The sequence below is a fragment of the Temnothorax curvispinosus genome, unplaced genomic scaffold (assembly GCF_003070985.1).
Source record: "Temnothorax curvispinosus isolate PA1 unplaced genomic scaffold, ASM307098v1 QBEX01000525.1, whole genome shotgun sequence".
Taxonomy (NCBI): domain Eukaryota; kingdom Metazoa; phylum Arthropoda; class Insecta; order Hymenoptera; family Formicidae; genus Temnothorax; species Temnothorax curvispinosus.
Genome location: NW_020210305.1, coordinates 745,914 through 770,856, shown reverse-complemented (window position 1 = coordinate 770,856; position 24,943 = coordinate 745,914). Strand labels below are relative to the sequence as shown.

Sequence of the window (24,943 nt, the reverse complement as noted above, 5' to 3'; positions counted from 1 at the left end):
ATACTCTTATAAAATAATTTCACATTTTATCTGAACATTTATAACTTAGGTATATCTTTTCTATTCAATTACATTTCTGTCCCAATTCTTTTCATATATGATAATAAGCTAAAGAGATTACCGCGACGTCATATACATATCATGTAGCTTAAAGATTTTTATTAACATCTTCTCTTTCAGATCAGGTTTTTAAGTCTCTTTAACCTTTCGTAGGTGTAATTTCAGACCTGAGCTGCTCGTAAAAATTCATAACTCCCAACTAGCTGTACGCTATTAAATTTAATATTAACCCATACAAAAGTTCTCAGCTAGTTGATATGGCATATAATTTCAAGAAATTGTCGATAAAATTAATCCGATAAATATTACATCGCCAAACGATAATAATGCCAGCGACATTACCGCAAAAGTTACACATGTCGTTATTACACACACACGCGCCTACAATCGTACCTTCTAATTACCGCGCCATTGTCGAATGGCGCCAAGTCATTGCGAACTACTTTTGCTACCCATGCTTTTAACCACGTCGTAAATCCACGCTCGTGAAATATTCCAATTATAATTGGCTCTAACTTTTTTCATATGGGCTAGGGACTTACCAGCCGCGGACGAGAAAATTATTCTCCATAGACCTGCGGGTTATGCAACTCGGCCAACCAAGAGACCATACCGCGTGCGCGCTGGCCCACGTACGGTCATTACATAAGAACACGTGAAATTGGAAAATTCGCTGCTAGCTAGCACTGTCTCTCGTTGAACCTCGTACTCGGGGTTACGCGATTTGCCATGCGATTTCAAATATTCCTTTAGAAACGGCGAGGCATTACTTTATACTCGGATAAGTCCTTTCAAAAGCATCGCTTCAAAGGATGTGTTAAAAGCCTTGGAAGTAATAATAGGATTTTGCTTTGTTCGCGAACGTGCCAGTCCGGTTACGCCTAGCTGCAATAAGTATTACAATAATTGACGTGACTCGGCGTACGGTGAATAAAGGGAGAGAAACCATACTTGCATTCATCGACCATACTGACGTTCATCACGGCACATAAAGCTACGCCCATTCTATGATGTACGGCTAATGGACGTAATTACTGTGTTGGCAGTAATCGTTATTCGTGCAAATCATTATTATTAATGTGTGTACTATCTTCATTGTGTGTATACATATACGTACGTTGTATACGCGGCGCGATACGTTTCCATAAATTTCATCTTAACAATCAATGTTCCTATACCTAGTTCGCAAATATTGGCTAAACCTATACAATGTACATGTAAAGATGTTTAAATAGTATTAAATTTGTAAAAAGTAAAAGACTTTTTTTTAGTCAATGCGGTCAAATTCTACATATTTCAGAATTGTAATTAAAAATTTATTTAATGCACATGCACTTCTATCTCATTAAAAACTCACTTCTACGTAGACAGACCATTTCCGTTAGCGCATATATGATCGTGTAAAAATTTTATGCCGTAGAAATATCTACGCCTGTTACTAACAACGTATTACAGCAAGGAAAGCACTATTATCAACCTTCATACGCGGAATATTACGTTGTACGTGATGTCGGCACACTACAATGGAAACTCTCGTGCATGTATATTGCGTGTATATGTACGTGTGCGTATGCAACTCACGTTCTGCGCCTTTGTCATGAATTTTCATGCCAAATTTCATGCATATACATTCATAAATACAAATCTCATATTTTTTAAGTAAAATGTTGGGTAGCTTTATATGACTGTGCTGAAGGATTTATTATCCGTAGAGCCGAGGATCTCCGAGAACATTACTAACCGCGTTATCTTTGTTGACGTATTTAAAATGTTCAACATTTAGATACATTATCATAATGCATTTTAAAGGTACCCACTGTATATTGCTCTTTAATAAAATATTACTTATGTAATTATGTGATATAATACAATTAAACATGTATACAAATGTAAAAAAATTAATAGTCAAATTTATATTTTATTTTATTTAAGGGGATCCTGCAGCCGTATGATTTACCGACATTATCGTTTTTAGATGGATCTTTTAATTGGCTTTACAGAATTGCAAAAATCTTTTACAGAATTAAAGTCCGCACAAAAATCTAGGGTGCCAAACGCAATTTTATATCAAAAACATCAAAAAATTAAAATGTTACTTATTTGGGCACATACACAGCTGTCACCTGACGACAATATTTGCTTAAAACAAAAATTCTGCAGTTTATACATACATAATGTTTATCATCCTCCCTTGGGAAAACATGTAGGAATAATATCGTGTAAGTAGAAGTAAGATTCAATGCGTACAAAAAAGATCCATCTAAAAATTATTTTAGTAATGCAAATACAGATGCAGGATGACAAGAAGAGCAGCAACAGTATAGTTGCCAAATCTTGCGAGAGACAAAGACAGATATAGGGAAAACAAAATTAGAAAGGCTGACATTATCAACATCGAAGAAGTTCGCCTGTCACTGCAGGATCCCCTTAACCTGATTTATTTGTCTTTCAGAAGATGTCATTCAGATAATTGATTATAATCTAAACTCTTGTATCAGATGATAATAAAAGTCTGGTCGGTAATAATAAATTTTTCATTTTTTGCTTTATTGATTTTCGTTAATGTAAGAAATAAAACCTTTTTTCCACTATCATTTTATAAAACACTATAAAATACGAATTCTCAAACTCATGCAGATTGTGCATCCATCAATTTTATACTATACGATGCGACATGTCAGTCACGTAGCAAAGATTCTAGATACTTTTTCCATTTTACATGAAGCACCGACTTTTCACGAGAGGGAAGTAGAATCTCCAAGAAATGCCGATAATTTTACGATATATGATATACCATCTCCAATTTTCAGATCTTCCGTTTTATCTACAATAAAATTCTGTAATATTTAATTTTGTGAGCAATCTAAAACTTTAACAAAAACGCCCCACAAAAATGTCATGTTTGCTTCATATAATATTTTATCTTTTACATATTATAAATAACGCCCAAATTTAAATTTCGTTACAGTGAAGATTATTTGAAATTAAATAAAAAGTTTTATTTACTTGCGTCCTCGAAGGTTTTTATTTGAAATTCTTAAAATATTAATGTTTTGATATTTTGATGTAAAAAAAAAACTTGCTGACATTTATCAATAAATTATTTTAAAAATATTAAACGAAGGATATATACCTATGACAGCATACATTATTGAGATCATATAATACCTATATACATTTACATACGTCATATTTGATTAAAGCTTGGTCTGCCGATGGCTATTTTACGATTGAATCTTTCATCATAAATGTAACAGGAAAAATGCATTCGACTGTCACTAATTTCATTATATTATATAAAGAACTAAAAAGAGAGAAAACGAGAGAGAAATAAGAGAGGGGGAGACAAAGAGAGAGAATACGATATTTGAGAAAAAAATATATCTACTATTTGGAACGTCGCAACGTGATTGAAGAGTTTCGGATCTTCAAATATAAAATATCGATGAAATAGACATTAACAAAAGCATGCCTATTAATGCGCGATAATATTCCACAGCAATAACGCTGCGCATGCGTGCAGAATATATATACGCTCAATGCTTAATATTGAAAATATAAATATTAGCGAATATTCATAGAAAGTCCTTTAATTTCTATAAGCATAGGCAGTAAAAAATGCAAAATCTCTTTCATCAAAGCTATTTAGAGACGGTATAATAAATTGATTCTTATATTAAAATTTCTTTATGAAAGCCATAAACCTAAAGATTGCAATGTAAGGAAAAAAATAATTTATGTACAGACGGGGTCATTAATGCTTTCCTAGCTGTGTTCTGGAGATGTCTATAGTGCACATTACATGTACTATGCCTTCAAGTGGAAGGCATTAATGACGCCGTCTGTACATAATAAATATAAATATGTTAATATACAATTAAATTTTAAACACGTATTATCAAAAAATCAATGTAAATATTTGTAATTGTAAATGCAAGAAACAATCACACTACACTTTAGAGAAAAGAATAATATTTGCTGATAATTAAACATTTCTCTTCTCTACTTAAAGAAATAACAAGAAGCCAGCTACGAGCTACAATGTATGCATTTCGTCTATAATGTGAACCGTTTCCGTGAACATTGCTTGGAACGGTTCATGTCCGGAAGTAATTTAAGCCTGGGAACGGGTTAAATTTTCTTCCAGTTCGACGGGAAAGGTCAGTCGGGCGCGATATAATGAAATATCGATTACGCGGTCTGCGGCATTACCGAAATCGTTTTCCTGGCACTCGCTCACGTTGGCCCAAATTATTCCGTTTACTGCATCTAGATATTTTTATATATAGTGTTCTTGTTATGCGTACTCATGCAATTCTTTTTTAGATATTGCTTCTTTACCGAGAACTTGTGTTTTATGCGTGTTATTCATATATATAACATATCCGATTCAATTTAATTACAAAACATATTTTAATAATTAAATAATAAAACGCAATTTTTTATTAAATCGCAATCAGTCTTTCTTGGCGACAATTAAATTGAAGAAAATAAAATATTATAATAAAAAAAAAGAATTTGAAATACTTTATAAAATATTGAGAGAGGGAGAGAGAGAGAGAGAGAGAGAGAGAGAGAGAGGAACGTCATGTTTTTATCGACATTTTTCCACGTACATTTGTTAAGTATTTATAATTTAAATTTAGTATAAATTTAAAAAATTTTATAAGATTTCCGATTTGATTTTTAGTATCCAGATATAATCTGCCAAGGTAAATTTATCCGAATTTGATTGTAGAATAAGAGAGAAGAGAGAGACGCGGGTGATCCATTACATTTTGTACGAACAGGCCACTCCTTCCAGTTTTATTTTTTTACATGGAACGAAATGTGTATTTCCGCGACGACCGAGAACAACGAGCGCGCATCTCCCGGCGGAATTCGCGCGTAATAGTGCCTGCGCGCACGCTCACTTGTTCATACAGATAAATTTCCATGGTGGCGAGGGGCATACGAGCGGGCACGGCTTCGTTTTGCGAGGCGTAATTGCCGCTACCGAAATCGATGAATATTTCAGCGCGTACAGTGGCGCGCGGGTACGAATGGAGTCGCGTACTTGCGCCTGCACACCTCACAACGTATCCGCCGCACCGCACACGTACTCGCCCTTACCCACCATCCTCTCGCTTTCACTCACCCACCCTCTTATTCTCGCCCTCGTATCACAGTATCCGCCTCCCCTTGCCGCTCCCCAATGCTGGCAACGGCCGGCGAATATGTTTATTCATGCGGTTATTTATTAGTTCGGGCAATTAGCATTAATTAGCGCAATCTGGTACTCCGTTCTACCTCGCAGCGGCACGTCCGCAAGCCGCGAGCAGCGCGACATTGTGTGGCCGTAATGTTTTGGCGGTACACAACGAGGCTGGCAACGGGCTGCAAGTTACCGGCTACGATTGGGTTTGCAAACTCTGATGGCTTTCTTCCTGGATCTATTATGAGCAAGGAAAGATAATCTCAAACGTCTTCTATGTTAATGCCTCCTCTCTCTCTCTCTCTCTCTCTCTCTCTCTTTCTCTTTCTGAAAAAATTAATATAACTAATCTTCTTATCGAGAATATAAACAAAATTATTCCGAAATTTTAATTTCTATAATTTGCAAAATCCTAAATTTTTTTAGATTTGTATGTGATAGAATTTTTTGGTAATGTTTAGTAAAACTTATTAAATTCAATTTATTGTACTTTCGCAGTAATATACGAAAGGCAATAAAATAAATAAAATAGACTTTGTATATTATTAGAAACTGTTTTATAAAGCTATTATTTGTTAACGAATTTTATTTTAGTTGTTTTATTAGAGCTTCAATATGATATCGTTCATTATACATACGTACAAAAAAAGTAGAGATAAACAAGTATAGATACAGCAAGTTATTATAAAATATAAATAATATCAATATTGTAGCTTCCTATTCTTCGCGCTTTAGTTTTTTCTAGTTCGTTATTAATGTAAAACCAAGTTTTTGCTTTCGATTATTATAGTCATCATATCGACCAATACAAACTCTAAGTGCAAATAGATCGTGCGCAATAAATTTAATTGGTTGACACAACATCACGAATATAGTATTCCGACGAGGAGAGGAAAGCAGTTAAGTGAATGTTTCAGAGATAATAGCCTACTCTCTGGCGTAGAGATCACTTCATTTTATGACCGAGTGCGATCAATTTGTCGCTTCATTCTGATACCTTTTTCATTGGTCAAACTCATATATAGTTACGAAGCAAGTTGCGGCTGGAATCTCCTCGTTTCTAAATGTCATGTTATATAGGTATAATTCAAAGAAAACAAAATAAAAAGTTAGATGACTAAAGATAAAGAACGCGATGTGGTATCAATGTTAAACTGCCATTAGGCTACAAGAGAATTTGTTCCTTGAATATCTACCTACTAATCTTATTAATTTCTACTTTTAAAAAGTTTTAACAAAATGTATAAGGAAAAATGTTTGTAAACCAAAAATAATCTGATATCCAAAAGACATGCATTAGATTGAATTTCTACTTAAACAGAATTCATTTATCTAGTTCTTATTTTAATTCCATAATTTAATTAAAGAATTTCAAAAAACTGATAAAATCGATTTACATGACATTAATTTAAATCAATTAATGTGCGAGGAATTGAATATCTATAACAAATGTGACGATTCGAGAAATTCTATATTCGTTAATTTTATTACAGAAAAGGTAAATGGGTCAGTAGAGGTAAAAAACTTGAAAACTTGATTATTCGAAGATATTATAATATGATACTCTGATTTTCTGAATTGCGTCCGTCCGTGTTATTCACGCGATAATAGAACAGAAAGGATTGGCAAGATACTAGACAGGCCAGAGCATTAGCATAAATCCGATAGAGATTCTCGGTATTATGAGGATCCAAATTCCTGGCCGTTAAGCCTGTCCTCTTTCCCCGCGTAACTATCCCTGTGCTATCGTGAATACGGCGCGGCGCCCTGGTTCGTGCAGCATGCAGCGTTCGCGAAAAGACAATGGACTCCGATGGCGAGAGATGGAGGAGTAAGAGAGTTCATTAGTCGCTGCCGCGTCTCTTTGCATTAAGTATTGATAACGGAGAACTCTCGAAATAGCGAGCGCGAAAGGACCGCGACGGGACGCGGAAGTGGGGCATGGTCTTTGTCCGTAACTACTTCTTCGCCGGATTCTACGATCCATGGCGTGGGAAAGTTAGGTGAGAGGTATCGTCTTGGCGATGTCACGATGACTACTTGCCCGCGGAATTCGCCTTTGCTATCGGGCGGAGTACAAGTATAGAGACACATTGCAGATACATTGGTGGCAAAGGTACCACATCAAAGCCCACCCCAAGCCGACTTCGCGCACAAATCCCCAATTATCGTCGAGTGTGCCTGTAAAGTCGTTTCCTGGAGTCGCTGTCGTTGTCGCGCTCTAATCGGTTGTCAAGTAGCGGTTTCTACGTGTAATACGTTCAGTTAACGACCTACCCTCCAGATCAATGAGCACACACAGCAAAGTTAAGTTCACGGTGACGTAATAATTTTGATATAATAAGTGACAATCCTCGAAAAATGCTTACGCAAATAGTTATTCAAGCCTTTTTAAAAACTTTCAGTTTTGAAGAATACATTATTCAACAATTTTATTTTGCAAATAAGAACAGCACACGCAACTAAAATAAAAGAAAATAGATGCGTACCTATTTTTTTTTCATCACGTATGTGAATAATGACATTAATGACATAATAGAACAAAGATCGCTAATCGAAAATTTGGAAATATTGAACGGGAATAACATCGCGCAAAAATAATTTTCATATAAATACGCAATCATTATTATAAAACGATGTTTTATTTATGGAAATAGGATAATGTGCTGTGTTCGAAAGACGCGGTGACCTATATTATACCAAATAAGCATGATTAATTGACCATGATTCAGCTTAACTCTTCTGTTTCTCCGGGCATAAAGTAAGGGTAATTTCTGATAAATGATGCTTTGTTGAACGTCCAATTAGTAAATGTAGCATGTAATAACGGTAGCACAAAAATAAATTTCAAATTACAAAATTGTGCAAACTTCATGAGTTTAAGGACACTATACTATACATACCCTCAAAGTAAGAGTTATATTTTTTCTAATCTGTTAATTTTAGTAAGCGTAACAAAGTGTAACGTAATAATCCTTCGAACGTTACATCGTTAGAAGCATATTGAAAACATGCATTTTATCACGTATGTGCTCTCCAAAGCTTGTTGGAAACCGCGGTAATGCTCACTGATGCAACTTTTCCCTCGAGTATTTGCCCTCTGCACCGCGCTTAATGCACAAATATATATCGTTTTCTACTGTTCTTTTATCTCGTTTAAAAATGGCAGTCCGAAAAGGTTCAGGCGCATGTATAGGTACGTAACCGGAAAGGTAATCGTTCGAACGTATCCTCCCAGTTCGGTCGGAGGTACACAGGGACGTTCCAAGTTTTATTATCCCTGTTTTTGTCAACCCCCGGAGGGGGTTCTTTCTCTTAGCAGTGATATTTCACTATGGCTGAGAGAAAGAGAGAAAGAGGGAGAAAGAGAGACGCTCGCCTCTTAAGCGTTTGAACCCATTCGAGCGAGCTAGGTCGAGAAATAAGGAGGGGGCAAAAGGGGATAGTTACCCGCACTGCAGAATTGCCATTTTCCGGCCTCTCCCTCGCTATTTTACTCCCCTAATCCCAACGCCATAAATTAGCCGGGACGGAAGTTCGATACGTTAGTCGCATTTGTCCACGGTATATCCGAAATAAAGAGGACCTCGTGAAATCATGAGTGCGCGCGAGACGGCGCGGCGGAGGGAATTGTTCTCTTCCTGCAACACTAGGCTCCTATCTCACGGTTAACGAAGGCCGGCCGTACGTCTGTCTAGACTACTTAAGATATCGATACCTGCACCTCTCTAATGAACAAAAATAGGGACAAATATTTACACCAATCTGTTCTCGCGTTATGTTACAATTCGTTCTATAAACTAAAATGCAACTGGTTGCTCGTTTACTTCATATCGATATTTTGTGCACATGTCCAGATGTCATATTTCTTCCCTAAACATTCTGAAGCGCGTGGATCGATATGTTATACAAACAGTAAATATTTAGTTACCTTAGAGAATGTTCAATATTGCCAAATTTCTAATTAGATTTAGTTTAGGGATATTAATCTAATTAATTAGATATCATTGTTTGTTTGCTACGTTATTTTCGATTTGCAAAATCTAAATGTCGTGCATAAACACAGCGACACAAATAGCTTTATTATGCACGCGTGTACCATAATGACTCCTAACTTATATGATAATTGCTTTTTAATTATTATTAAAGCAAACAATTGTAAATATATTCTTATTATTACTAATTAATATATTATTCGCTATTACGAGATTAAAATATTTATTAATTATTAAAAACCAAGAAGAATCTTAATGTTAATAATACTTGTATACATTTACAATTTATTAATGTACGATTTATATTAATAAAACAGTTATTTTCATTGTTTCTATACTGCAATCATTTTTTTATTAATTCTATTTAAAATTTATATACCGTGTAATACGAAAAATCAGGATACATATATAAAATATATATCAAATTACATTCGCGTATCAAAATACACGGCGTATAAAATTATAAATAAAATTCTATTCTGAAATCTAACGTAAATTGTAAATTGTTTAAAGTAGACTTGGAACTTAGAAAAGCTAATTTTACTAATTTAATTAATGTTATTCTGCTCTTGCACATAGTATCGTGATCTTATCGCATCATCTTATAGCAATTCGTTGAATCAATATCTCGGTAGAACTCTCATCTAATTTTCATCCTTGAATGGCGCCTTGTAGCGTTGTATATTAATGACCGCTCCGCACCATACAACATGTATACAATGGCATGCAGCGAACAATGGTGCGCATCGATTCGAATGAGTCAATCATGGCCAATCTAATTTGAGTATGCGTAAGGTCGAAGCACATGGAATGTGATTCATGGTCTGTGCAACGTTATTGACGGTTTCAACAATATCGGTGATAATTTTGATAAGGTGCCTCGAGATGACATTTCTAATATTTAAAGATTACAGCTTGCCTGAATATAATCATTTCTATATGTGCTACATAGATTTTATAAAAAAAAACTATTTTAGCATTACTTTCTCTTTGTCAGAACGAATTAGATAAATGATTTTTCTCTAATATATTTAAAGATTATAAGAGATATATCTCTTCCAAAATAACTAGAGTCTAAAATTACTATTTTCTTAAGATTTAACATTGACTAAAAAATAATATTCCATTGTTCACTTGAAAAGAAAACTATTACATTGAGTTTTTGAAATTTGATGTAACAGTTTTCTTTTCAAATTAAAATTAGAGAAAAAAAGAGAAAAAGAGATTTCTAAATTAAATTTATATAATATATATATATATATACGTATTGAAATATATTTATATAAACACATTTTAATTAATTTCACTTAATTAATTAAAACTTAAAATAAATGTCAATTAATTCATTAACATTTTAATTAATATATTTTGAGTCCTTTATTATTATTGTAAAATGCAATATAATAAATAAAAACATTTGTAAATTATTAAAAGTTCTGATACATCGCAAATCGATTGTTTATCAGAAATATTTCGATAATTTAATTGACTCTTTATATGCAATAACAATGATTAATGATTATAACGATACAATGATTACTAATCTTCTATTAATTGTTAAGTTCTCGAGATCGTGTCAACGATATTCAGGATTATGTAAAAAAAGTAATTTTTAATTCACAAACCGTCAGATATATGCATAAATTTTACAATCTACATTACAACGTTGCCTGATAATTTTGTTTATTCAACATATATATATGGAAATGTTGCGCCGCGGTGAAATATACGTATATAGAGAAATGTGAAACACAGTGATCCTCTAACTGAAGTGTAAATAGGAACGCCGTAAAACTAATCCGGGGATTTGTCTCGGATAGCGCTTTGTTATCCTTAAATTAAATGAGTGTCGTGCCGTTGCCAAGGCTTTTTTGGCAGTCAATGTGGGAAGGTTTTCGGTAGGTGGAACGAGCTCGCCGAGAAAAGGAAGCGAAGTGAGCGAAGAGAAAAAGGACGATGAGGAAGGTAGAAAAGCTTCACTCGCACTCGTCGTCTCGTCCGTTCGTTATTGTCGGCGGGGAAGGATCGTGCCAGGGATTGAGAAAAAAATTCCCTGGTGGGGAAGGTTTTTCGCCTTTTTTCATGAAAACTCTGAGGTTTGGGGATAAATAATGTATCAGGATATTGGGGGATAATCGCGCGCGGCAAGAAGAATCGAGGGCTCGGGCCAATCGGTGGGTAAAGTATCCACCACGCCCCGATGTGTACATCGACTATAATCTTGAGTTTCGTTAAAAACGCGATCGTAGATAAATCAAGAGAAGTTTTTGCGTGTTCTTTGTGCTAGCGCTGACTTTACCTGGAGAATTTTATCTTGATTCCGAAAGCTGGAGTAAAAGTAGACTATGTAGAAACATGAAAGAGAAATTAAATTTCTCATGATAACGTTATCACAGACGTACGCGATACTTTTTGTCTGTATAAACCGACACACTGCTTGATAATTGTATAATCTGCGTTGATAAGAAATTTAACTTGATAGGCAATCTAATTCGTGGCAACTCGCAAATTTAACTTAAAATATGTAAAATATAGCAATTGCAGTACTTAATTAAAAGAAAAGGATTCATCGAACACAACGTTAGTCTTCATCAGATTAAAAAAAAATATTATTTAACATCAGAATGTTTGTAAGTCATTGATAAAAATTTGAATACAACTTTAATTTTTAACAGTTGGAAAACTTATAAGACACGCGCTGTTAAGTCGCTTCTTCTTGGCAGAAGCAGATTGTATAAATAAAATGAAAGTGTCGTGTACCTATCATGTACAGTTTATCGTGCATGACGCGTCGTTACTTTGCTCGCATCGCGGCGTGTTATGGCATGTCATTAAATTAATGCTGAAATCCTGTAACACGCAAACTGCCAAAAGTTACCGGCCAACTCAAATCCCAGAATTATACAATCTCGACATCTGCACAAAACGATGTGCCAATCTGTTTTCCAACCAATATTTGATGGTATTAAAAGAGAATATTAGGATATCCGTATGTGCGTTCAATAAAATATTTCGTTATGCTCTTAAAAATGTTATTCTCCTACAAATCGTTTATCTCATAGTCATATTATAAACTCGTAACATCTGCACAAACGAGTCAAAACAATTATTATACATGTAAGCGTATGTAAAAAAAGAAAAAATGTGTTTTCTTTTTATTTTTGAAGTAAATTTTTAAATTTAAACCTAAATATTTTCGAAATATAATTATATAATATTCAATTATTAATATTTGTGTAATTTCTATTGCCCACATCTACATAAAGCGGCATAGTTTAATGTAGATGCACCGAGAATATGTTCCTGACTAAAGCAAGTATCTTATACAAGAAACGTTTACAGAACGAATCAAGTTCTAATGATAACTCACCCACCGCTTTTATTTGTTTCTTACATCTTTTGCACACGTTCGCGTTTATAACTTTAGAATAAACTTATGCCACCTACGTATAGAGAAATACATAATAAGAGCACTATATAGGAGTTGTAAATACGAAAAGACGTATATTACAGCAAACATCGCAATATACCATGTGGCAATTTTACGATGTAATTAACATTAACTTCGCGGAGTGGCCGAAACAAACTTTGCGGAATTGATTCACAACGCTGTATAAACCTGAATAAGTCACGTAGAGCCCTATCCACGCACAGAACGTGCTCCTTTCAAACTTAAGCAGACAGCGATTATTCTCAATGTTAGCATACGACGAACTTCATCATCACTGACCTTCCACGAGGGATGGACGAGCGAGGAACACCTGCGCGACGACGTAAATCGCTGACACAATAATGCGGATCAGCGACATCCATCTAGAACTTGGCGTGACGCCGCGACGGGAAAAGACGATTCGCGCCGGAATCTCGGTGCGGACTGACACACGAGGGGTTTACCCGGCTCGGTGGCGGCTGGAGTAAAAGAGAGGGTAAGAAAGAGCGGTAGGGAGAGATAGGGAGAGATGGAGAGATGGAGAGAGAACGAGAGAGAGCGCGAGAGAGAAAGAGAGAGAGAGAGAGAGAGAGAGAAAGAGAGAGAGAGAGAGGGAGGGAGAGAGAGAGAGAGGGAAAGCGTGATCCTTTCTGGTCTGCCGTGAGCTTTAGGGTTGGTGGTTCGCATGCGCCCGTCGGGGTTCACGTGCCCTCCGCCATCACAAACCGTAAGACCCGCCTTCCTCGTACTGGAGACACGTTCTTAGGATAGCGAGAAACACACTAGACACCAACGTCAGTTGCATGGTATCCGACCACCGGAGTCCCCTTAGGATAGATAAATGATCGAACGTCCCGCGTTAAACAAGTAGACGCCGGATTATGTTTCTGTTTATACAATCAGCGGCTGCTTCCTCAGAATGCCAAAATTTATTACAAATGTATAACACGACTGCACTTTCGACTTCTTATCGATCCGACGTAGTGCTTAATGAGTATGTAGATATTATTATGTTATCGCATGAAAGTTATCTTAGCAAGAGCAGAAGTTGTCTTGTATTTAAACATCACAATGTATCGTGTCGTTTATGTAATCGCGTTGAGTTAATTTTAGAAATAATTTTATTTTTGAGCTTATATTTGTGTTTAACTAAAAAAAATAATATTGTACACATGTATGATTCATATTGTTTACACATATATAAATATTCATGTAGCTAACATTTTTTAGGGGTGGAGTGGAGTGCCGCAATATACATTCATTATGCACACATATAATTATATAAATTATGTTTCATATTATTTAAATTTTGTTTAAAATTTTTATTTAAATAATTAAATTTAAATTTCATGATTATTACATATGCAAATATGATTATGTATATACATGTAATACATGTAATAATTATGCAACTAGAGTTCGATTATTTAAATATATAAATATATCTTAAACAAAATTTAAAAAAATATAAAACATAATTTATATTAACTATATATGAAATCAAAAATTTTTAAGTACATCTGATACAAAATCATGTTTATGCTTTCGTTATTGTAAGTAGTAAAACTTGTCATATGGTCAGCCATGAATTTCACGTCCATAAGAAGGTTTTTCTCCATTGAACTTGTTGTACAGAGTAAAATTACATGTTCAATCGAAACGTTGCTTTTCAATCTGTGGCGAGTGAAAATAGCTTGAAATCGATCGTCAGTCCGACGGTGAAAAAGATTATCCACTTTTCCGTGTCAGATGATAAGATTTCGTGACCTGTGATTCACCGCATCAGGGCAACCTACACGTGCGGGGACTACTTTAACAGACTGTCGATCAATCAGTAGATATCCTCGTTTATCAATTCCTTTAGACGAAGGCTAGACCCCTAACGAGGTCGGAAAGCCCTACGTAAAGCTCCTATTTCGCTTGCACATGCTGTTTCAAGCTTAACGAAGTTGGACGCATCGTTGTTCGATCGTAACGAACGCGGTTTACGTTTTTCAGCGTCGTGGTCGCGTCTCGCGTCACGAGAACTGTCAAATCAAAAATTACGAAACAACGAGCGATATGCGCAAACGTTGAAATTGGTTCCAAGTCACGAACCGAGAAATCGTTAGCGCGATATACTACAACTAGAATGGAAGTCGCCATCAAAAAGGTTGTAAGAGGAGTTTAAGCGTTTCACGTCTTTCGGTGGCATGCGAACGAGTAGTGCAAGTCATAAACCCAACCCACAGCTCTCGGGCCAGTATTCGTAACAGGCATTACACAGTACCTGTATCGCGCTATCCCCAAGGATGACTCTAAGTGCAAGTGTACCGAAACTTTCGTGGGTGCCCTCGTAAACCGGTAAGAGATGGCTTCAAGGTGACGGCAGGAAGCGAAACGTGTTTCTAACTCCCCTCCACTCCCTGTCTCTTTTCGTCGCGCTTCCCTTTCCGTTCTCTGTTCCCCTTTCTTCTTTCTGCAACATTCTCTACCTTTCACCCGCGGGTAAGGTAAAGCCGACAACATTTCTACTACACTTGCCTCGTCGCACATATTCTGGTACCGTTGTAGGTGCTTCTGTAGGTCTTTTAAGCGAAGTTTCGCACAATGGAGGCGCGAGTCTCCAAAAAGGAAACTATAGGTATTGTCCAAATTATATGTTCTAATTAAAGCTCCTCATTGTAAAGATTTTATCTAATTATTTTATTAAAACGTCAGACAAAGCAATAAATAATCTCACTTCAACGTCAAATATTCGTATATATCTTGCACCATTTTCGGCTAATCAAAAATATTTGTTTACAATCGCGCCTCCATCACACATATATTATTAATATAGAAATACGTGTATAAACTAATAGATTGACGATGTGGTTTGAATTGCAAAGAACACGATAACAAACAGAATACAATATATGTTTAATTATTTAAATAAGTAAATATTGAAAACAGGAATATGTGAAAACGTAATGCGCGCAACTGATTATGATCCGGTTCTGTTTAGAATCATTTATGTCGCTAAGCGTTTGCAATATTTAGTATTGTTGAATGATATCAATGTAATAACGCAAATAACGCAACGTAAATAACAGAAAAATAACAGGAATTTAATTTTACAAGATGTTTATTAAAATAATACGAGAAACCTGGAACACCTGAAATATATGATATTGTATCTTAATGTAATAACTCCAAAATTAGATTAATTCATTACTGTCATATCACGTATCGATTGTTCGGTACTTAGAGATTATTGTTCGTGTCTAAAAGATTGATATTACTAAAGCACAAAAATAAAAGTAATAGCATTGTCACAACTCACAACCACCGTCATATCGTTCATTTATATCAATCACTATCTTTCAGACAATTACTAAATACTTATTAGAGACACGAGGAAAAGAAACAGTAATATACTAACACATGTATTAAGTATATTCTTAAATAATGTATGTAATCTAATTACTACTTTTCATATAAAATGAAGTAAAGCAAGTATATTTTAATATTTTTAATTGTATGTAATTCCGTGAATTAAACGTCTCTTTAGCGATTTAAAAAAATAATAAGAAAAATTGTAAATATAAATGAACGATATAAACAAGTAAATATGATAACCTGCAGAGAGATTTCTCTATTAAATTTAGTGCACATGTGAACGTCAATGTGATGTACTGGAATATACTATATCTGTATTCGCAAATTGTTTTTAAATAAAGTTTATCCCGGCAATGTTTGTAGAATTGCGCCTAGTTTTAAAGCCGCGGAAGCCGGCTATAATCTACCACGTATAACTTCTAGCTTGCGGGCTGTCCGTCGGAAAAGAAAAACGCTACGATCGTTTTGTTTTTAGATTCGCGTCCGCGATAAAATCAAATTACGCGGAGATCGAGCGAGACGTCGCGGAGGTCGTCCTAGACGTCGAAGCCGCTCCGGAAAATGCCCATTCCCAGTGAAGGACTGGATGCTCATTTCCTGCCGTCGGCGGGCCGCAAACGCGAAAGGAGTAATTCGATTTTCTGCGAAAGCGCTAAGAGGCGTCCAAAAGCTTCGACTGCGCCTCACTCCGTGGTACGGTTGCTGGGTGCTGAGAAAAGAATCGCACTGCCTCTTTATTCGCCTTGCCTCTAAGTACCAAGCTTTTATGCGCTCTAACGCGAGCGTACGCTGCGAATGCAGCACGAAGAAACACGAGAGCAAACGGGTAAACTTGAAAACTCTCTTAACAATGAACTCATTCTTTAATCTCGTATATGTACGCACTGGAATTCGCGAACTTAATTTTCTACTTCTTTCGCGTCTATATCATGCGTATATGAAATTGTCAAACATTATAACCGCGTATGTATTTAACTCACAATCAGAATAAAATCATCATTCTAGACATGATTCAAATTATTTTTTGCTACATTTCCTCTATCTAGATTTTATTTTTTAAACGTTATTTTTTTTATTCGCTCTCAATCAATCATTTTACGGTATTTAATCGTTAAAAGTCAAGCTGTCGAACCAACAGAATCTACCCAAATTTACTCGGCCGAATCATATGATTGGCAACCAATTAGAACAGTGAATAAATAACAACAATACTTGCGTGATATCTAGCTTCCATGTTTTACAGATTGGGCTTTTTTACACGCATAGATTTATCCTTTATAAAAAAAAAAAAAAAAACATAAAATGTACTACAAGATAAAAAATTTATAAGATTCGTTTATAATAAATCTAATTCTATTATTTGCGAATAACGTCGCTTTAAAAAAAAACTATATATTTGCCAAATAATATATGTTACAATAAAAGTATAGCTAATTTTTATGATATATATCTACTAATCGAAATTTTCAGAAAATTTTTATCTTAAGATTGAAAATGGAGGAAAAAAAAATAATCCCTGCCTTTTTATTGATAAATATTTAACTAATAACTAATTTCGCCTTTTTTAGTAGAATTTTTATTATAGAGATCACTCAAATAATAGGGTAAACTCGGGTAAGATGGCCATACAAGAAAGATGGCTAACCTATGTTCTTTCAATCTGGATCGCCATGAAACATCGAATGAACATGGGTTGGCCATCTTTCCTGTATAGCCATCCTATTACCCGAGTTTACCCTAATTACATCGATTTATTCTACTAAAAAAAAGTAGAAAAAATTATGTATTACTTATTTTTTTATCTCTACTTTCAACTCACTCACTTTCCATTTTATATCTTTCTTTTTCAGATATCCCACCTCATCACCGACTAGATTTTTGGAAAAGAGCAACTCCCTAAATACCAATTGCGGTTTAAAAACTTTGATTAGAACCCGAGTTACAAGGATTTAAAACAGAAAGGCACGTAGGGTCCTCCTATAGGTCCTAGGGTTAATCTAATATCCACATACAAGAGCATATAAAGTTTTCTTCAGCGTTTAACCATGTCTGATTTAAACCATATGTTCTAATCCTTAATCTTTTTACACTTGCATATGTGCAGAATTTGCAAATTCAGGAAGATTTTCCCTGCACGTTTTCTCGTCTGTGTCGGAAATGGTACTACGTTCACGAAAGAACCGCGGCATTCAATGCGGTAATCATGTTACCCCGTTTGCGATCTAACGTGCCAGAGCGCAATGCGAAGAAGCAAACGAACACAAACTTAGGAGAAAACTTAGAAACTTCGTTAATAATTAGACTGTTGTTTAGCCGGCCTTCACGCATGCTCGTCCACCCGCGAGCCCCGATCCAGGCACCAGGCGATCTTACTATATAGATCTTAACGGCCGTCACGGGCGCGTTACAACAGAGCGATAATATTATGCCGGTAATATAATGCGCACCGTGGAAGGGACCTCTGTTATATCCTCTGACAATATCAACGCGCGGCGCGTCCTATTGCACGCGGCGCAATAGTTCCGAATGCATCGTAAAATCTGCCTCGTAAGAAGTTATCGATTCTGAATCGTAGAGACGACGGCGAAAAGATTCTTCGCAAAATGGCGAAATCGAAAGCAGTATAAGAGATAGACGATTTGCACAGCTGTGCGTGTGTTGTGTGTATCTCACTCATAAGAACATGGAAAACCGCGCGTCCAATTTGCGTGCTGTTACCGCAACATGTATCTGCTATCATTTTCATATGAGAAAAACAAACTCATTTTCGCAACATCTCTTTCCACGTCTCGCAGAATAATAAATGTACATTCCTTTATAGTTTAATGCTAAAATAATAAATGGAATAGTAATTCCAAATAAAAGTACCTAATTATCTACAAAAATAACTCAATGTAATCAAGAATAATTGCGTTTCTAATAATTGATATTTACATTTAAAAAATTATTTTTTTACCAATAGATTATTGTTATTATACAAATGCATGTCACGTTCCAAAAATGATTAATGTTATTAATCACTTTATGTTCACAACGCAAGTTTACGAATGCGTAATATTTGTTGTACCAATATTCCAATGAGTTAATTATCTAGTTAATATGTAAATTAGTAAATTGTTTACGACTCCCTCGCGTATATAAATAATTATTTATATATAAATAATAAACAGAAATAAATATAAAATATGATTGCATGACTGTAATAATAATATTTGTGCATGCGCATAAGAGAAAATAACATCATATGCACATTTGTATACCAAAAAATAAATTTTTTATCTTCCAAATTGAAAACTAATTTGCTTACACTTATTTTATTTAATCGTTAATGTAATTGACATAGTTAACAGGTAATTTGATATAACTCGAAGGAACATTGTAACGTCGATTAAATCTATTTAACTATGACATAATGTTCTGAGGTGGATCACATGAAAGCATTACATTTGTCAAACTCATGCAAAGTCAATTTGCATGCAGGAATATAATCGATTATACGCGTATATTGCGGCACATCAGTTTAAATACATGGTTAAACTAATAAACATGCTTATACAGCATTCTTTCGGTTATGGATACACGTATTGTTTAATTGGGAAAATCCGCGGCGGATATATATGCGAATTTCAATGACACCCACTTAACCAGATTTGTATGCGGTTGCATAATAATTTATTCCCGCTCAAGCGCGATACCCTCTGTATTTATTTATACGTCCGCTGTAATATTCACGTATCTAATAATTAGACTCTGGGCTGACTGGAAGAGCCACGTCAATCGGACGAACGTGACAGTCCCGCATTGAGCCCTTCAATTAATTCTCACCGGGTGGGAACGGTACCTGAATCCTACAACGTGTGCGTGCACCTTTGATAAACGAGTCGCATAAGGACGACTAATTAGGCAAGCACAGCGTGAGGCTGCTTGCGTGTACGTTTGGACCAGCTATGTGTAAGCGTGTACGTTCATAAGCGAGCATGCCCGTGCACGAAGCCATGTTGTACGTTCGGTTGTTTTAGGGGTCGAAGGGGCTATGAGACGGAAAGCATTGGGACGTCATTGTCTAACCACAATCCGAACCACCGTACCATTATTCAGGCACAAGGCTTTGACGTTTGTCCGAGATAAATTGGCTCGCGCTATAAGCATTGAATAAACAGCAAGCACCTCCTCTAATAATACAGGTGTTCCTGTAGTTAGAAAAGACGAAGCATCGCCGACATACGGTGATATATTTAAGTAAAAAAACATACTTTTTTTTTTATTTCGCGGTATCTACGGAATTTCACGCTCGTATGTCATGCAGTAGTTAGGCACGGTTAAATACTTTAGACGCTGACGCGTCCTATCAGTACCTTCTGCTCGAGTTGTGCGGTTTTGCTGTGCAGCAGTTTTTATCCACGTCTCGTCGAAATTCTGCTGAGTCGTTATAAATATCGATATTGATGACATCATCATCGATATTATTTTTAATGAGATACATTTATAATATGAAAACATTACGTAACTCTAACAATACTCACTAAAAATCGAGATAGTTGTTCAATTAATAGCAAATCTCGTCATTCTTTAAGCTCTCTCTTCTCTTTTCAATCCAAAAACAACAATGTATATAATACTTAACTTTTCTATAAACTAATTAATTTATTTTAAAAAGTAAGTAGTCTTTTAGATTGCAACATTTAAAATTTAGAATTTTAAATAAAATAAAGAATAAATTACATGTGATTATTTTTGACATATATGCTTACAAGATGCTACATATATGCTTACATATATGCTACCAAGACTAAGGTGTGCTATGCTTTTTATTTATCAAATTCAAGTAGCTGTTCAAATTTCAGATTTTCTCAAAATCCTAAGCAATTATAATAAAATTTTGTTTGTTAAAGATCAAACTAGGGTATCAAACATTAAAAAAAAAATAATAATATAAAAGAGATAAAATATTTTCAAATATTTTTAATGTTTTCTTTTGTGTGAACGCTTTTTATCCCTCTTACATTATTCTATATCATAAAGCAAAGCAGTCTCTATATTACTCTATAATAATACAGCTGATCACAGCTATATTAGCTATACATAATTCTTCCATTATTTTTTTTATCGTAACTTGTACTTTTGTCTGAGTGCCCTTAAGGATAAAAATTGCAATCTATGCAAAACGTTTCTTTGTCGGTCTCGCGGCGCGGTATTCGCGAGTTGCGCGAAGACTCTTTCATGCGTGTCGTTGCAGAAATGTAACACAATATATTCAGATACGTATTTCAAAAAACAGATTACTTCCCTCGCGCGTATATTTCACGTGCATCAAATGCATTTTCGCTTCAACCGCAAAACGTTAGTAATTTTAATATACGTGAGTTACAAGTGTGCAACAGTACGAAGGCGAAATTGCGGGCCGGAGAGCCGTTGTTTTTCCTCGCGCATATCCCGTAATGCGATATGACGGAAAATTGCATACGTTTTAAAGTTCGCTCGACAAACTGCAACACCAGGCGTACTCATGGTCGCAGCCATCACATATTCATAAACGTCCTACATAGCCAAAGCGGTATGTATGTACGGTCACTTGCTTGTACGCAATTGCGGTGACTCCGTCATCGTAGAAAACACATTATCATCTCTTTCTTGCGAATTCCTATACTACATTTCTTGCTATTAAGCGATGCAGTTTTATCAGAGAGCGCGTAAACATCGCTATTATACAACGTAGATTTTACGCGGACTAATGCAAATCATTTTCCGAGGCCAATTATGTTAAACGTGAACTATTTGCCGGGAGCCGTCGCATTTGTACGATAAGCCCGTGAAAGTTCTTAAGGTTATTTCAACGAGGGCACGAATCTCTTCCTGAAAAAAACTCAAGATTACCGTGATTTCCCGGGGCGAGGGTGAACGCCTCGGAATGTGAAGACTGACTGGGTGTGGCTAGGTTCATTTTCCTTTTATTCAGTTCGCCGTCGGTGTAGCACGGGAATTTCAAACATGAAAGCGTCTCGTAGCTCCGTGTGAAATAATCCGAAACAATACTACTCGAAACAACGACGCTACCGTAACGATACCGATGCCTGCATCTCTGTAGAATAACGCAACGACGTCTTTTTTAACACGCCACGCTTCCATAAATCGTATTATAAATCAGCAAATACGAAATTAAACAAGAGTAAATTTTGAGACTGTGAGATTTTAGTCTATACTTATGTAGATAAGTATGAAATAATGCGGCAGTTGTAAAAGATTCTACAACTTCACCAATTACTATAAATTTTTTTCAAAAAATACATGTTAATTCAAAAGTAATAAACCAAATGACAGTATAAATAATACAAGTATAATATATAAATTATACATATTTAAGTTATTACTCATAAATTCAAATAGAGATATGTATGTAAACGTGTTAAAAATAGTATACGCTATAACTTTTCATAGATGCTAATTCTTTAAAAATCTGTAATTAATCTTATCGTAATAAAAATTCAATTAAAGGTTATCTTGTTTCACAACTTCTCAATTTTCAGCAGTAAATATTTTAGTAACAGAGTAACTAATCAAGTTTGTAAATAATAAATCACAAAATGTAGTAAATCTGATGCTATTTATCAATTTACGTTCCAATCAATGTATATTTTTAAAAAAGCTTAACTAGGTGATAAAACTGCAAATTTCTACAGCTTGCGCATTGTTCTAAATTTATCTAGTTCAAAGTAAGAGATTCTGTTAAGAAGTTCGTTTAAAATTAACTAAAGAAGATTTTATAATTTATTTAAATCCTTTCTAAAGTTTAATTTATAAAATTCTTCATTTATTACTGCAATTCTTTATTCTCTATTGCTTATAACTCAAAAGCTGCTGATAACATTAACGAGCAATGCTATTCTTTCTTATTTCGTTTTTAATTATTACGGAGTGTTACTATTATATAGAAAGTATTTTTTTTGCAAATTTTGATTTCCTACATGTGTTTGTGTGTTTAATTCTTATCTCATGGCCAAGGCCACGTTTACTTGTAAGTCAATACGCGTACGTAATGCTTATCTTGGTTTAAACTTGGTAACGAGCAATAAGGTAACCTTAAGGGTGCTTCTCCGAGTACTCTGAATAGTTCGCGTTAGAAGCTGATTTCATGGACGATGTTGCCAAGTTAACATAACTATTCGCTCGTAGTTGACGTAATTTCAATGCAATGACAAAGGTCTCGCTCATAACATATGACATTTCTTAGATTAAAGCTGCTGCATTATTTCCCATTTGCCACTTTACATCTTCAATGTGAAACTCGACATTCAACATATATCTTATTTTCATATATATATATATATATATATAATAGATATTTGTAAAAATTCTTTATTAAATATATTTTAAGGTAAAGATCACAACTTGGAGAACAAAGCGCGTTAATTGAATATCAATAATACCGAGTGTGCGACTGAAACGTTTATACTTGGTTACATGCATTCTTACGTTCGAAGGAATACATAAAATCCTGGTTGCGAGGGTAGCAGCTCGTCCGGACCATCGAACAGAGTTATCGAAGCGATAGGGAAGTTATCCGAAGCTCTGTCCCTCCGTAATCCCGCCTGCTCGAGCTATTATCCCGGAAAAGCCAGTCGAACATCCGATTAGGAAAACCGAACATACGTTATTTCCTTCGCGCAGGAAACGTTCGCCGGCTCACTCGCAGCAAAATGACATTTTATCGTTATTACGTTTATGATTTGAAACCGGCGCTCATCGATCCTCTTATAAGCGAATTTGTTGCGGTGGTCTTTATCAATCTCAGAATCCTGCCATTGAATCGAGCCAAACCATAAAGAGCGATCAAAGCTTCTCTTAAAACGCGGATGGTAAATTATACCGCGCGTATAAAAATAAATATCTATTTGATATAAAATATTTTCATATTTATTTGTTATTATAAACGTACATATATACATATATAAACAAATTGCTATCCGTATGAACGTATATTAGAGATTTTCGAATCGTTAAATGACGACTTCTATATCGTCAAAAGATGTGCCAGAAAATTGATAACTGCGCACGATAATAAGCAACGGTTGAAGTTAACAAGATAACTGCATTACAAGGCGTCTGAAATCGCGTTAGACTTTGGAACGCGAGCATTCCTGTGCGTCCTTTGTCAGAGATTCCTGCTGCTTCTGCACGCAAGGTAAAAGTCTCGTAAAAGCTTCGTGACGACTTAAGCGGCAGCGAAATAGATGCAAGTAAGGGAGCGAAAATCCGGCATTGACAATGGAATTTTTCAACGTTTTATTCTCAGGTGCTCGCTGCTTGTAATTGATAAATGGCGTCTCGAAGAAGGAGAATGAGCGCAATGGATACAGAATACCTACGTCGCGCAACTGGAGAAGACAGAGATAGCGGTAGGAGTGTGGGGTGGGGTGCAAAGAGGGTGGAAAGCGGATAGAAGAGAACAGAGAACTGCAGTTTCACCGCATACCGGAAGACGAAGGCACGGCCGGTCTTGAAGCGTTTCATGGCAAACCAAATATTCGCGGTATGCACCGGCGTTACACGCCGGAATTTCCAGCATGAAGTCGTTATACTGCGAGACCACTTATAATTAATTGCTCTAGTTTATAATCGCCTTGCGGCCATTGTGACGCGACCGCCCGAATAACGCGGATACCCGTACTGCATACTGCGTATCCGGATACACGCTTTTATTTTACTTCGCGCGCGGAGAGATTCGCATATTTCGCGAGAGATGCGCTCGCGCAGATTAATAACACCCCGCGCGCTTATCACTGGCCCCAGCACGACCCAAATCGCCTCTCATCGACGTGCATCTGCGGAGGACAAGCCGCCCTGATAAATTAGATAATACGCCACGCGTGTTTCCGCTTACTTGCCGCGTCTGCAATTAATGAAGCA

The 24,943-nt window shown here is 35.6% G+C and overlaps 1 protein-coding gene across 7 annotated transcripts in view; it reads right to left on the bottom strand.

Moving 5' to 3' along the window:
- The window catches only part of LOC112455208 (neurotrimin), a 175,304-nt gene that overhangs the window by 64,894 nt on the left and 85,467 nt on the right, over positions 1–24,943 (bottom strand). For 4 of the 7 annotated variants that reach the window (XM_025017006.1, XM_025017037.1, XM_025017015.1 and 1 more), the window contains exon 1: positions 12,980–13,111. The exons of the other annotated variants lie outside the window; for them this stretch is intronic. In XM_025017006.1, the coding sequence (XP_024872774.1) occupies positions 12,980–13,058 (79 nt within the window). In that variant the 5' untranslated portion in view covers positions 13,059–13,111. Of the gene's footprint in view, positions 1–12,979; positions 13,112–24,943 lie in introns of those variants that run through there. 7 annotated transcript variants of the gene reach the window in all.